The 14,231-nt window shown below is 38.3% G+C and overlaps 1 protein-coding gene across 3 annotated transcripts in view; it reads left to right on the top strand.

Moving 5' to 3' along the window:
* Positions 1 to 14,231, top strand: part of Pkhd1 (polycystic kidney and hepatic disease 1) — a 560,304-nt gene that overhangs the window by 334,930 nt on the left and 211,143 nt on the right. For all 3 annotated transcript variants that reach the window (NM_153179.3, XM_011238384.3, XM_006495521.2), the window contains exon 52: positions 7,506 to 7,634. In NM_153179.3, the coding sequence (NP_694819.2) occupies positions 7,506 to 7,634 (129 nt within the window). The remainder of the gene's footprint in view (positions 1 to 7,505; positions 7,635 to 14,231) is intronic.

The raw sequence follows: 14,231 nt of genomic DNA, 5'->3' as shown, positions 1-14,231 counted from the left end.
ATTCCATAGAGAACATCGGCACAACAATCAAAGAAAATGGAAAATGCAAAAAGATCCTAACTCAAAATATCCAGGAAATCCAGGACACAATAAGAAGACCAAACGTACGGATAATAGGAGTGGATGAGAATGAAGATTTTCAACTCAAAGGTCCAGCAAACATCTTCAACAAAATTATTGAAGAAAACTTCCCAAATCTAAAGAATGAGATGCATATGAACATACAAGAAGCCTACAGAACTCCAAATAGACTGGACCAGAAAAGAAATTCCTCCCGACACATAATAATCAGAACATCAAATGCACTAAATAAAGATAGAATACTAAAAGCAGTAAGGGAAAAAGGTCAAGTAACATATAAAGGCAAGCCTATCAGAATTACACCAGATTTTTCACCAGAGACTATGAAAGCCAGAAGAGCCTGGACAGATGTTATACAGACACTAAGAGAACACAAACTGCAGCCCAGGCTACTATACCCAGCCAAACTCTCAATTATCATAGAGGGAGAAACCAAAGTATTCCACGACAAAACCAAATTCACGCATTATCTCTCCACGAATCCAGCCCTTCAAAGGATAATAACAGAAAAAAACCAATACAAGAACGGGAACAACGCCCTAGAAAAAACAAGAAGGTAATCCCTCAACAAACCTAAAAGAAGACAGCCACAAGAACAGAATGCCACCCTTAACAACTAAAATAACAGGAAGCAACAATTACTTTTCCTTAATATCTCTTAACATCAATGGTCTCAACTCGCCAATAAAAAGACATAGACTAACAAACTGGCTACACAAACAAGACCCAACATTTTGCTGCTTACAGGAAACTCATCTCAGAGAAAAAGATAGACACTACCTCAGAATGAAAGGCTGGAAAACAATTTTCCAAGCAAATGGTATGAAGAAACAAGCAGGAGTAGCCATCCTAATATCTGATAAGATTGACTTCCAACCCAAAGTCATCAAAAAAGACAAGGAGGGACACTTCATTCTCATCAAAGGTAAAATCCTCCAAGAGGAACTCTCAATTCTGAATATCTATGCTCCAAATACAAGAGCAGCCACATTCACTAAAGAAACTTTAGTAAAGCTCAAAGCACACATTGCGCCTCACACAATAATAGTGGGAGACTTCAACACACCACTTTCACCAATGGACAGATCATGGAAACAGAAACTAAACAGGGACACACTGAAACTAACAGAAGTGATGAAACAAATGGATCTGACAGATATCTACAGAACATTTTACCCTAAAACAAAAGGATATACCTTCTTCTCAGCACCTCATGGTACCTTCTCCAAAATTGACCACATAATAGGTCACAAATCAGGCCTCAACAGATTCAAAAATATTGAAATTGTCCCATGTATCCTATCAGATCACCATGCACTAAGGCTGATCTTCAATAACAAAATAAATAACAGAAAGCCAACATTCACATGGAAACTGAACAACACTCTTCTCAATGATACCTTGGTCAAGGAAGGAATAAAGAAAGAAATTAAAGACTTTTTAGAGTTTAATGAAAATGAAGCCACAACGTACCCAAACCTTTGGGACACAATGAAAGCATTTCTAAGAGGGAAACTCATAGCTATGAGTGCCTTCAAGAAAAAAACGGGAGAGAGCACATACTAGCAGCTTGACAACACATCTAAAAGCTCTAGAAAAAAAGGAAGCAAATTCACCCAAGAGGAGTAGACGGCAGGAAATAATCAAACTCAGGGGTGAAATCAACCAAGTGGAAACAAGAAGAACTATTCAAAGAATTAACCAAACGAGGAGTTGGTTCTTTGAGAAAATCAACAAGATAGATAAACCCTTAGCTAGACTCACTAAAGGGCACAGGGACAAAATCCTAATTAACAAAATCAGAAATGAAAAGGGAGACATAACAACAGATCCTGAAGAAATCCAAAACACCATCAGATCCTTCTACAAAAGGCTATACTCAACAAAACTGGAAAACCTGGACGAAATGGACAAATTTCTGGACAGATACCAGGTACCAAAGTTGAATCAGGATCAAGTTGACCTTCTAAACAGTCCCATATCCCCTAAAGAAATAGAAGCAGTTATTAATAGTCTCCCAGCCAAAAAAAGCCCAGGACCAGACGGGTTTAGTGCAGAGTTCTATCAGACCTTCAAAGAAGATCTAACTCCAGTTCTGCACAAACTTTTTCACAAGATAGAAGTAGAAGGTATTCTACCCAACTCATTTTATGAAGCCACTATTACTCTGATACCTAAACCACAGAAAGATCCAACAAAGATAGAGAACTTCAGACCAATTTCTCTTATGAACATCGATGCAAAAATCCTTAATAAAATTCTCGCTAACCGAATCCAAGAACACATTAAAGCAATCATCCATCCTGACCAAGTAGGTTTTATTCCAGGGATGCAGGGATGGTTTAATATACGAAAATCCATCAATGTAATCCATTATATAAACAAACTCAAAGACAAAAACCACATGATCATCTCGTTAGATGCAGAAAAAGCATTTGACAAGATCCAACACCCATTCATGATAAAAGTTCTGGAAAGATCAGGAATTCAAGGCCAATACCTAAACATGATAAAAGCAATCTACAGCAAACCAGTAGCCAACATCAAAGTAAATGGAGAGAAGCTGGAAGCAATCCCACTAAAATCAGGGACTAGACAAGGCTGCCCACTTTCTCCCTACCTTTTCAACATAGTACTTGAAGTATTAGCCAGAGCAATTCGACAACAAAAGGAGATCAAGGGGATACAAATTGGAAAAGAGGAAGTCAAAATATCACTTTTTGCAGATGATATGATAGTATATATAAGTGACCCTAAAAATTCCAACAGAGAACTCCTAAACCTGATAAACAGCTTCGGTGAAGTAGCTGGATATAAAATTAACTCAAACAAGTCAATGGCCTTTCTCTACACAAAGAATAAACAGGCTGAGAAAGAAATTAGGGAAACAACACCCTTCTCAATAGCCACAAATAATATAAAATATCTCGGCGTGACTCTAACGAAGGAAGTGAAAGATCTGTATGATAAAAACTTCAAGTCCCTGAAGAAAGAAATTAAAGAAGATCTCAGAAGATGGAAAGATCTCCCATGCTCATGGATTGGCAGGACCAACATTGTAAAAATGGCTATCTTGCCAAAAGCAATCTACAGATTCAATGCAATCCCCATTAAAATTCCAACTCAATTCTTCAACGAATTAGAAGGAGCAATTTGCAAATTCATCTGGAATAACAAAAAACCGAGGATAGCAAAAACTCTTCTCAAGGATAAAAGAACCTCTGGTGGAATCACCATGCCTGACCTAAAGCTTTACTACAGAGCAATTGTGATAAAAACTGCATGGTACTGGTATAGAGACAGACAAGTGGACCAATGGAATAGAATTGAAGACCCAGAAATGAACCCACACACCTATGGTCACTTGATCTTCGACAAGGGAGCCAAAACCATCCAGTGGAAGAAAGACAGCATTTTCAACAATTGGTGCTGGCACAACTGGTTGTTATCATGTAGAAGAATGCGAATCGATCCATACTTATCTCCTTGTACTAAGGTCAAATCTAAGTGGATCAAGGAACTTCACATAAAACCAGAGACACTGAAACTTATAGAGGAGAAAGTGGGGAAAAGCCTTGAAGATATGGGCACAGGGGAAAAATTCCTGAACAGAACAGCAATGGCTTGTGCTGTAAGATCGAGAATTGACAAATGGGACCTAATGAAACTCCAAAGTTTCTGCAAGGCAAAAGACACTGTCTATAAGACAAAAAGACCACCAACAGACTGGGAAAGGATCTTTACCTATCCTAAATCAGATAGGGGACTAATATCCAACATATATAAAGAACTCAAGAAGGTGGACCTCAGAAAATCAAATAACCCCCTTAAAAAATGGGGCTCAGAACTGAACAAAGAATTCTCACCTGAGGAATACCGAATGGCAGAGAAGCACCTGAAAAAATGTTCAACATCCTTAATCATCAGGGAAATGCAAATCAAAACAACCCTGAGATTCCACCTCACACCAGTGAGAATGGCTAAGATCAAAAATTCAGGTGACAGCAGATGCTGGCGAGGATGTGGAGAAAGAGGAACACTCCTCCATTGTTGGTGGGATTGCAGGCTTGTACAACCACTCTGGAAATCAGTCTGGCGGTTCCTCAGAAAATTGGACATAGTACTACCGGAGGATCCAGCAATACCTCTCCTAGGCATATATCCAGAAGAAGCCCCAACTGGTAAGAAGGACACATGCTCCACTATGTTCATAGCAGCCTTATTTATAATAGCCAGAAACTGGAAAGAACCCAGATGCCCCTCAACAGAGGAATGGATACAGAAAATGTGGTACATCTACACAATGGAGTACTACTCAGCTATTAAAAAGAATGAATTTATGAAATTCCTAGCCAAATGGATGGACCTGGAGAGCATCATCCTGAGTGAGGTAACACAATCACAAAGGAACTCACACAATATGTACTCACTGATAAGTGGATACTAGCCCAAAACCTAGGATACCCACGATATAAGATACAATTTCCTAAACACATGAAACTCAAGAAAAATGAAGACTGAAGTGTGGACACTATGCCCCTCCTTAGAAGTGGGAACAAAACACCCATGGAAGGAGTTACAGAAACAAAGTTTGGAGCTGAGATGAAAGGATGGACCATGTAGAGACTGCCATATCCAGGGATCCACCCCATAATCAGCATCCAAACGCTGACACCATTGCATATACTAGCAAGATTTTATCGAAAGGACCCAGATGTAGCTGTTGCTTGTGAGACTATGCCGGGGCCTAGCAAACACAGAAGTGGATGCTCACAGTCAGCTAATGGATGGATCACAGGGCTCCCAATGGAGGAGCTAGAGAAAGTATCCAAGGAGCTAAAGGGATCTTCAACCCTATAGGTGGAACAACATTATGAACTAACCAGTACCCCTGAGCTCTTGACTCTAGCTGCATATGTATCAAAAGATGGCCTAGTCGGCCATCACTGGAAAGAGAGGCCCATTGGACACGCAGACTTTGTGTGCCCCGGTACAGGGGAACGCCAGGGCCAAAGGGGGGGAGTGGGTGGGTAGGGGAGTGGGGGTGGGTGGGTAAGGGGGACTTTTGGTATAGCATTGGAAATGTAAATGAGCTAAATACCTAATAAAAAATGGAAAAAAAAAAAAAAAAAAAAAAAAAAGAATCTAGCCCTTCTATAAACTAGAAGAGAGTGGCAGCAGTGAGGGGTGATTTTTTTCTACCATCTGTTATAGAATTGAAGCAACAGTTTTTCTGTTCTCCTTTGTTTATTTTGAGAATTCATGACATTCTAAAGAGCCTCATCCTTGTCCATTGGATACATTCCTGTGTATAGAACATCAAAAACCATGCCTGGCCTCTGTGTACTAGTTAGTGGTTATGCCAACAAATGCCCTTTGGCCTGTTCTTTTGGACTATATAGGCCATAAAGAGAAGGAGGTATAACACACAGAAAGCATTATTCTGAAGGTATTACAGTGTTAGCATTTATAAACTATTCTAAAGCCTCTTTTGGCAATAGGCATGTTCTAAGAAGCACCTTATTCCTGTGCTGTGTGTTGTACTTATGTGCCTATGCTTTCTGCATGACCATACTGTTTGCTTTGGAGTTATTCTGGAGATCAAATTAGACCATCACTGCTATAGATTTGGACACTCAGAAAAACCAGGAGGTTATCCCCATGCATGTGACATCAGGCATTTTGTTAATTCTTGGTGACATGCCTGGTGATGTCATATTCATTTTCAAAGACTCAAGTATGACCAATGGCAGATGATGAACAAAACCACTCTTCTTGCTCAGTGGTATCTCTTAGTTTTCAGAATTACATCCATCAGCTTAGCGTACATCTCCGTCTGGATATCTCAACATTAACCAAAATACCATCTTCTCAATTCATTAGACGTTGATAGAACTCATCACCTACTAGCCCACTAGTCTTGAAATCTTTGGCTCCTCTGTCCTCATAGTATTTTACTCCCTGACTACTTAAGAAAGTCTTCTGGACTCATCATTTGCCCTAGCTCTGTTTTACCAAACTTCATTTGAATCCCCAACAGACATTTCATTTCTCAGCTTTGCATATGCGCACGCACATTTCAACATGTGGAGGCAAGGGCCTTGACTTTACCCCACTTAACCTGTAGAACCTTTAAGCCTTTGAAATTCTGGTCAGCTAATCCTTCCTTCAGGAAGCTTCTCCTGGCCAAACTCTGCTTCCTTCCTTGGCTGGGAATTCTTTAAGAGAGCAATTATCAATCTGGATGCATGCTTTTATTTTTCCAGTACTTACTGACCATCTTATTAATTAGCTTGGAAGTTTTGTTTTTTGTTTTGTTTTGTTTGCTTTTATTATTCATTTGGGACTTCTACCAAATCAAGAACTCCTTTTTTTTTCTAAATCATTATTTATGGTTGTGAAATTAACCACTAATGAAAGAGGTTCTCTTCACCCTGTCAAGGGGTAGCATTTTCTCTTGCCTTTTCGAGGCAGTCTTCCTGGCCCCTACCTGAACTACTCATATCATAGGGGAAAACAACAAACACAATAAAAACAAAGCAGAAAAAGGCAGGCAGATGTAGCTCATCATGGCAGGGTTCACAGTGTGGTTCTAGAAATCTCTTTAGGAAGTGGTTAGTGATCATCAATTCCATGATCGCGGTGCTAGTAACATGCTATTGATCAGGAACAGAATTATTAAGGAAACATTATCTATGCATACATTACCATCACAAGAAGTGTCCAGTTCATGATTCTGCCATTCATGTATGCCAGAAGCTGTGAGAACAATATACTCTGACTCAGCCATTCCAAGAAAGAGTCCAATTTAAGAACATCATCAGGACTATTGTTAGCTTTGCATAGAGATTGCTCAAATCACATTGTTTACTGTTAGAAAGACTCTATATGTTAAATGTTACAGAGTAAGACAATAATGGATTTCTAGTACGATAGAATATTGTGTAATCACTAAAATTGAGTTTATAGAGTTTTAGTGTCATTAGAAAATACATAAGAAAAATAACTAAGCTAACTAAATAGAACTGAATCTGATATAATTTCAATTATATAATAACACTAAGATATTATGGGAGGAAATACAAATAAAAGGTTGATTGTTGTAATCATTATGTGGTGAGGTTCTGGGCAATTATTGTCTTTTCTTTATTAAAATATTCAAAATAATACATAATAAGCATATATAATATTATAATGAAGCAGAATGCAAATGTTTAATAAGCTTGGAATATATTTTCTCAAAAGTGTAAGGGCTTGGAAGTAACTTTCTTGCTTGCCATAAATATTTTCTAGATTTCTAATATTCAAGCCAGCTAATTTGAGAGGTGAAGATACCAGTCTTAAAATAAAAAGAGAATCTTGAACTTGTCACAATGTCTTTGGTTTTCATAGTTTTAACTCTATATATTTCCTGTGTATTCCAGCTTCTACATCAGTACCTGAATCAGCTTCAAGATGGTCTCTTCCTGAAACATGGCAAGATGTTGAAAAAGGCTGGGGAGGATACAACCACACCATCCCAGGACCCGGTGATGATGTCTTGATTTTACCCAGTGAGTGAAACCAGCCAGGAAAAGAAATGGATGGATCGAACTGAACCAAGTCTGATGGGGGATAAGATTGAATGATGTAATGCAAGATAGGAAAGCAGATAGAAATAAGTAGCTACTTACTTTTATGACCCATTGGGGGAGGGTAGCCTGGGAGAGGAATCATTGTGAGTTTTTTGAGGAACCTCTATATCATATATATCGTGGCTGGATCAGTTTTTGTTCCTACTAATAGTAAGTGAGCTTTCTCTCCCTCTAATATCCTTGCCAGCATTTACTGTCATTTGTTTTCATACTAGTAGCCATTCTGCTTAGCTGTGATGGAATCTTCAGTGTAGTTTTGATTTTTATTTCCTTTATAGCTGAGGATATTGAGTCCTTTTTGTGTATGCATTGGAGTTATAATTTCTTCTTTGAGAACTTTCAATCAAATTTATTTATTTGTTGATTAGATTATTTGTTCTTCTGGTGTTGAATTAAATTATTAATTTTTGTTCTAGGGATTGGATTAAGGACTTTTTATATACTAGCCAAGCCCTCAACCATGAAGCTACATCTCCAACTCTTGAACTCCCTGTATATTCTACATATTAATCCCTAGTCATGTGAATGCTTGGCACATATTTTCTCTTGTTCTGATGATTGTCTTCACTTTTGAAATTGTTTCCTTTGTATATCACCTACACTGACTATTATTAGCTTTAAAAGACTTGAATCAATGGAAGAGAACAGATGCAGAAAAAAGATAATTTTAGGAATACAGCAAAGCACACCCATATTTAAAACATTCATTTCCCTTAGAGTCTATTAAAGTCCCAAGTAATCTCCTTAGACTTAAAATAAAATACTCTTCATAGATCAATTTTTATTGAGCATCACAAAACCAAATTCCATTTGTGGTCAATATGATTATCTCATGGTTACAGTAAACAAAAGATCTGCAATGGAGAAAGAGCATTTGTCTACCTGTGAATCAATAATAATGTCAGACATTTACTGAGCACTAACAATATACCAGGAGCTGTTCTTTATGTACTCGGTTAAGCTTCCCAAGGACTTTGTAAATAGAGTAAGGCTATTGTCCCACATTTTTACAGACAGACAACTTAGTAATGTGGTCAGAATTGCACAAATTGCAATTCATAGGAGTAGGGATGTGAAGCCTAACGATTTGTTTTTAAGTCCTTATTTTTAAGCAGTAGAGTACATTTCCTTTCCAAAAGGACAAAGGGTAAAGAACAGAGTGGCTATATTGTTCACTCTGTTTACATTAGAAGAGCCAACCCCACCCAAAGCAAAACGAAAACAAAAAGCAAAGCAAAACAACAACAACAAACAAGGAAAATACCAGATGGAATGGGTAACTTTGTAGTCCTGTGGATGTCTTTGTAATTGCCTAGAAAGATGAATGACGGGGCATATGAGATGTCTCATGCAAACTTGAAATGTTGCAATTTCTCCATTATCCACCTCTCTCTTCAATGGAGAATGTAACTTTTTGAATAAATAGGCTTGTGAGTCATTCCCATACTCCAAAGGGGGTGGGTTGGGATCTGTTCTCCCTCAGTCATGTCTTTGATGAATCTAGCCAGCGGATTTGCCTCAGGCTCTGTCCCCCCCACCCCCTACCCCCACCCCCTATGAAGCTAGAGATTTCCCTGTCTCCACTCAGGAAGCTAGAGAAGCTTTTGAAAGTAGCCAAGCTTTTAGAATCTCTTGGAGCTTTGATGCTGAACAAGCAGCCATCTCAACCATCTTGTTTAACATTGCAAGCTGTGTTTAGGGTGTACTCTGGTGCCTGGGTGTCCACTGTTCTCCCTTACCCTGCAGCCCTGTGATCACAATTAGTTCAGGATGGTGGGCCTGGATTGTCCATAAAGCTGCTCCAACACGTGGGATTGAAGCTGTGTGGGGAGGGAGGACTGGGAGCACAGTTGTAGGTAGAGGATACATATAAGGCATCTTTTAATCCACCCAGTGGTGTTACTTTGAGAACCAATGGAGGGGGGATTATGAAACATACTCAGTGTTTGTTATATTTAGTATTCAACTGAAAAAGAGGCAAGAAAAAGGAGCTTCAGAACATGTGACAAAGCCCGTGTTCTTTACCCATTCTGTTTTCCCTCTCTTGTGCAAACCTCTTTTGATGGCATCAAATGGCTCATAGCGGCCAACATTTAAATCCATTTGTGTCACTCATTGTTGGCCATGAGATAGAAGTTGCTTTGTTGTTTTGTTTGACAAATATTTCTTGATAATCTCACCTTGGATGGGTCTTCGTGTTGAATCCACCTCCTCTGTCTCCCTATAGATTTGCCTCTTCACCCTTTTGTGACTGGTTTTGCTCTCCTAGTTCCCAACCTTCATTGATGCAAGTGTGTTCAACCGAGTCTGGCTCAAGTCTGATACTAAGTGGTGCTTGGATGAAGAACTTGGGTGAGCTTACCGTTGCTCGGAAATTTAACAGTAAATGCAAATCTTTGAGGTTGAAAGGTTTGACCCAGTACAACTTCGAGGCTGCAAGGCAGTGAGAACCAATTTCTTATCCTTTGAATAGATTCCTAAAAAATGTGAATGATTAATATTTTTTTCTGATGATAGAGCTTGGTCTGTGTTACCTACTATGCTGCCATATGGGGACTTTTTCACATGTTCTCACAACTGCTTTGTAAGTAGATCCTGTTATTGTCTATCATTTCACAAATGAGGAGTTGGGATGTGGCTGTGGGAAGTAATCTGCTCAGATTCTACCAAGGCAGTGAGGAAAGAAGGCGGGGAAGGTAGCCAGCATTGGATACCCTTATATTCTCTCTCTCTCTCTCTCTCTCTCTCTCTCTCTCTCTCTCTCTCTCTCTCTCTCCCTCCCTCTCCCTCTCTTTCTCCCCTCATACACACATGTACATATGTATACTTATACATATGAATGTACATACAACATATACACAAGCACACACACAAAGAGGAATATATATATATCACCACTGGAACTCAAACCCAGAGCCTTGTGCATTCAAGGTAACTGCTTTGCCGCTGAGGTCTGTACCTAGCTTTCTTGATTGTATTTCCCTTACTTTTTAAGTTATTCTACCTACCTGCTTTGATTCATGAAAATCAACCTACTTCATAAAAAAAACTATATTTCATCGTTTACTATTCACATTGTCCCTTCAACTAGAAATGAAAACAAATACAAAGCAACTGGATGGTTTTAACCTCACTCCGTATTCACTCTTAGAAAAACCAGAGATGCTGCTTCTATAGGGCCCTAACACGCTATACTATTGGTAAGATCATTTGCCTTGTGTGTGAGGTTACAGCACATCATGTATTTAGGACATAGCTGCCAAAAGTGAATAAGCTAGGCTCATCTTCTCAAACTGCCAGTCGTTTAGCTGTGTTAATAAAACATATAATGAATAATAATAATCCCAAACAACAACAAGCATAATGTGTACAGAAGCAAACTGTCTTTGGTGAATAGTGGAGAAGATCTTAAAGGAAAAGGTACATGAAATGGGCTGTGAAAGATGGGGCCTGAATTTAAAGCATGATTATTATGAGACACTAGGAAAAGGAAAAATTCCTCAGTGGATATAGAGTGAGCCATCAAATTGGACAAACCTGGGTTCACTGTTGCCTTCCTGACATTTAGCAACTGTGTAAATGGCCCTCATTTATATAACACAAGGCCTAAGATGACTACATTATAATACTAAGAAATGAAATAGCATCAGTCCACAGGACCACTGTTTAGAGTGCTTGTAGGAATGGATTTGGAGGTGAAGGCTGTGATTTGTGGTATACTTGGGGTGCTCTTTCCCTTTCTTTTTGCCATCTGGCTGCCACTCTTGCCCCCTGATATTAGTGACATTTTGTATTTGCTTTCCAATGGCTTATTATTTAATTTTCACAACATCCTTGGGAGCTAAATAGGTAATAACTATTATTACAGTAAAAACCCATTTTTACATAATACGATTTTAATGGAACTGCTGATTTTACAAAATGAAAGTGACTGGTAAGGAAGATTTAAGTGATACTTTTGAACCTCTAATATAATTTTATGGTGTTTTGTGTATTTTAATTCATTAATAAAGGAAATGTGTAGAACATTCCCATCATTATTCAAATAGAATAGCATAATTTTTCAATAAAATTCTTAGAGTAAATTGCCTATTTCCATTTTCTGGGAAATCAATTTCATGGAATGACCTCAGACCCATCCTTTTCCATAAAAACAGGGCTTTACTACCCCAGTGCAAGGCATCACTATCTTCCAGTCTAAGGTATCAGCATCTAGCAGTGCAAAGCATCACTATCTACCAGTCCAAGGCAAAACTATCTACCAGTCTAAAGCCTCACTATCTACTCTAGTCTGATGCTATCTATTTTAAGCATGATGCCATTTTTTTCTTAAGGTGGTCTGTCTTCAGAGACATTGGATTTTGAGAAAGCTATAAATGTCTTTCTGTGATATCAAATGCAGTAAGTGGGGGAAATCGTAAAGAATTTGATCTTGTGGTTTAATGTATTTTCATATTTTTGCAAACAAACATACCTGCATTGCCTCATCTGTAATGGAAGAGCTGGTTCAACGCATTCTAGACATCCCAAGAAGCGAGAACAAGTTCTATCGAACCTAAGCTGGCAATCTTAAACATTTCTAAAAAAAAAAAAAAAAAAAAAATAGTTGGCTACTTGGCAAAACAATCCACCTAACTTTAACCTTCATGCCTTGGCCTGAACTTGCCTGAGAGGATTTATACAAGATGCTTCCAGAACGTTTTCTAGAAGAGCTCTTAGCCTTGGTAAAGACAGACAGACAGACCAAAGACACCCTCCCCCCAACAGAGTACAGTGAAGAATTAGTAGAAGGAGAATATGTTACAATCACAAAAGATAGGATTCTGCTTTGAAGGATATGGACACAGTGTCCTGTCATCCCTGGAATCTTTCTTGGTGTGTATGTGATGGTAGAATTCCGAGTTTCATTTCCTCTCTTGCTTTGAACTAGTCTCATTTGAAGACATGAATGGGGTACTGTTTTTTTTTTAATTTTTCTTTTATAATGGTCCTTTTGTTTGTTCTGATTTTCAAAACTTGAGTATTTTGACCAGTAGAGAGCCTCATCAAAGCCATGTGGTATTCAAACATGGCAGCATTTAAGACATTTTCTGGTTACATTAAAACGCATTGTAAAATGGTGGTGATGTGAGACAAGATGAATATAATCAGAAAGTGATTTCTGAAAGAAGAAATTTCTATAAAATGATGTGATTATAGACTTTGTTTTACTTTGGGATAGAGCAAGGACTTATAGTCAAGAACAAGTACTATTCCTACAGAGGAGACTTCAGTTTTGGTTTCCAGCACTTATAATGAGTAGCAGCTCCAGGTCCAGGGAGATCCAATGCTTCTGGCTCCCATGGGCATCTGTGCTCACATGCATATAACCCTGACTTCTAATATAATTAAAATGAAAACAACAATAAATGAATGAGTGAATGAACGAAAGTTCTTGATTTACTTCTATTTATTAGCTGAGACTCCATCCAGTTTAGGATGACTTACATTATCAAACCATTATCAAATATTTAGGTCTGTTGTAACATATACATATACACATACACATGCACATACACATACACATACACATACACATACACATACACATACATATACATACTGTCTCTGTAGCTGAAATAGATTTTATCATTTGGTCTTGTAATACTTAGGAAGTGTAAAATGGCCATTGAATTGAGATTACCACCCACTTACTCTGGATTACTAAATAATTGGAGACAAAGACATTTAGGCTTGAATTACCAGAGTCTTTAATGTTTTTACTTCTGAATGTTCTGTAATTCTATCATTATCTTCTAAGCTCTTTAATTTTAAACCTACAGATTTTATTTTGCTCACAATTTAGTGGAGGAATACCTGACATAAAGTGCTTCCATTTAGATTCTTTTACATGTCATGATCATCAGATGATGTCAGGTCTGGTCATTCAAAATCTTAGTTTGAAGAATACTCATGTGACTAGCAGTCTATGGCTTCTAGTCTAAATTGTCACTATCTATCAATCCAAGGCAACACTATCTACCAGCCTAAGGCATCACTATCTTCCAGTCAAAAACTAGCTAAGAGGGCTCTGATGCTTACCTCTTAGGGTTTCTATGTGGAGCTGCTTGCCTTTCTTCACAGCATCATGGTGCATCCAAGAAAGAATACCTAAGCCATTGCCATCAGAGTGAGTCAAAAAAATAGGTGGGACCTGTGTTCCTTCTGCACCAGTCTTCAAAGCCTCAGAGCATCTTGGCTCTCATATTCTGCTAGGAAAGACACAAAGTTCAGCTCAGATTTACACTGAGAAGACAAGCGAAGCATCCACAGCTGTCTTTAATCTACCACTCTATGTGTGCTTACATGTGTGTATGTGTACGCACCTAATTAAGAGCAGATGTATCTGACTTAATTCAAAAGGTGTTTAGAGATAACTAACTGTGTGTTGTCTTTTTTCTGTAGTCAGGCTGTGTATAGACCCCATTAGCTTGTACGAATCAGACATTCAGAAGACTAGGAGACAAATTGGTCAAA

This window comes from Mus musculus, chromosome 1, assembly GCF_000001635.26.
Source record: "Mus musculus strain C57BL/6J chromosome 1, GRCm38.p6 C57BL/6J".
NCBI lineage: Eukaryota > Metazoa > Chordata > Mammalia > Rodentia > Muridae > Mus > Mus musculus.
This window is presented reverse-complemented; position numbering and strand designations above follow the sequence as displayed.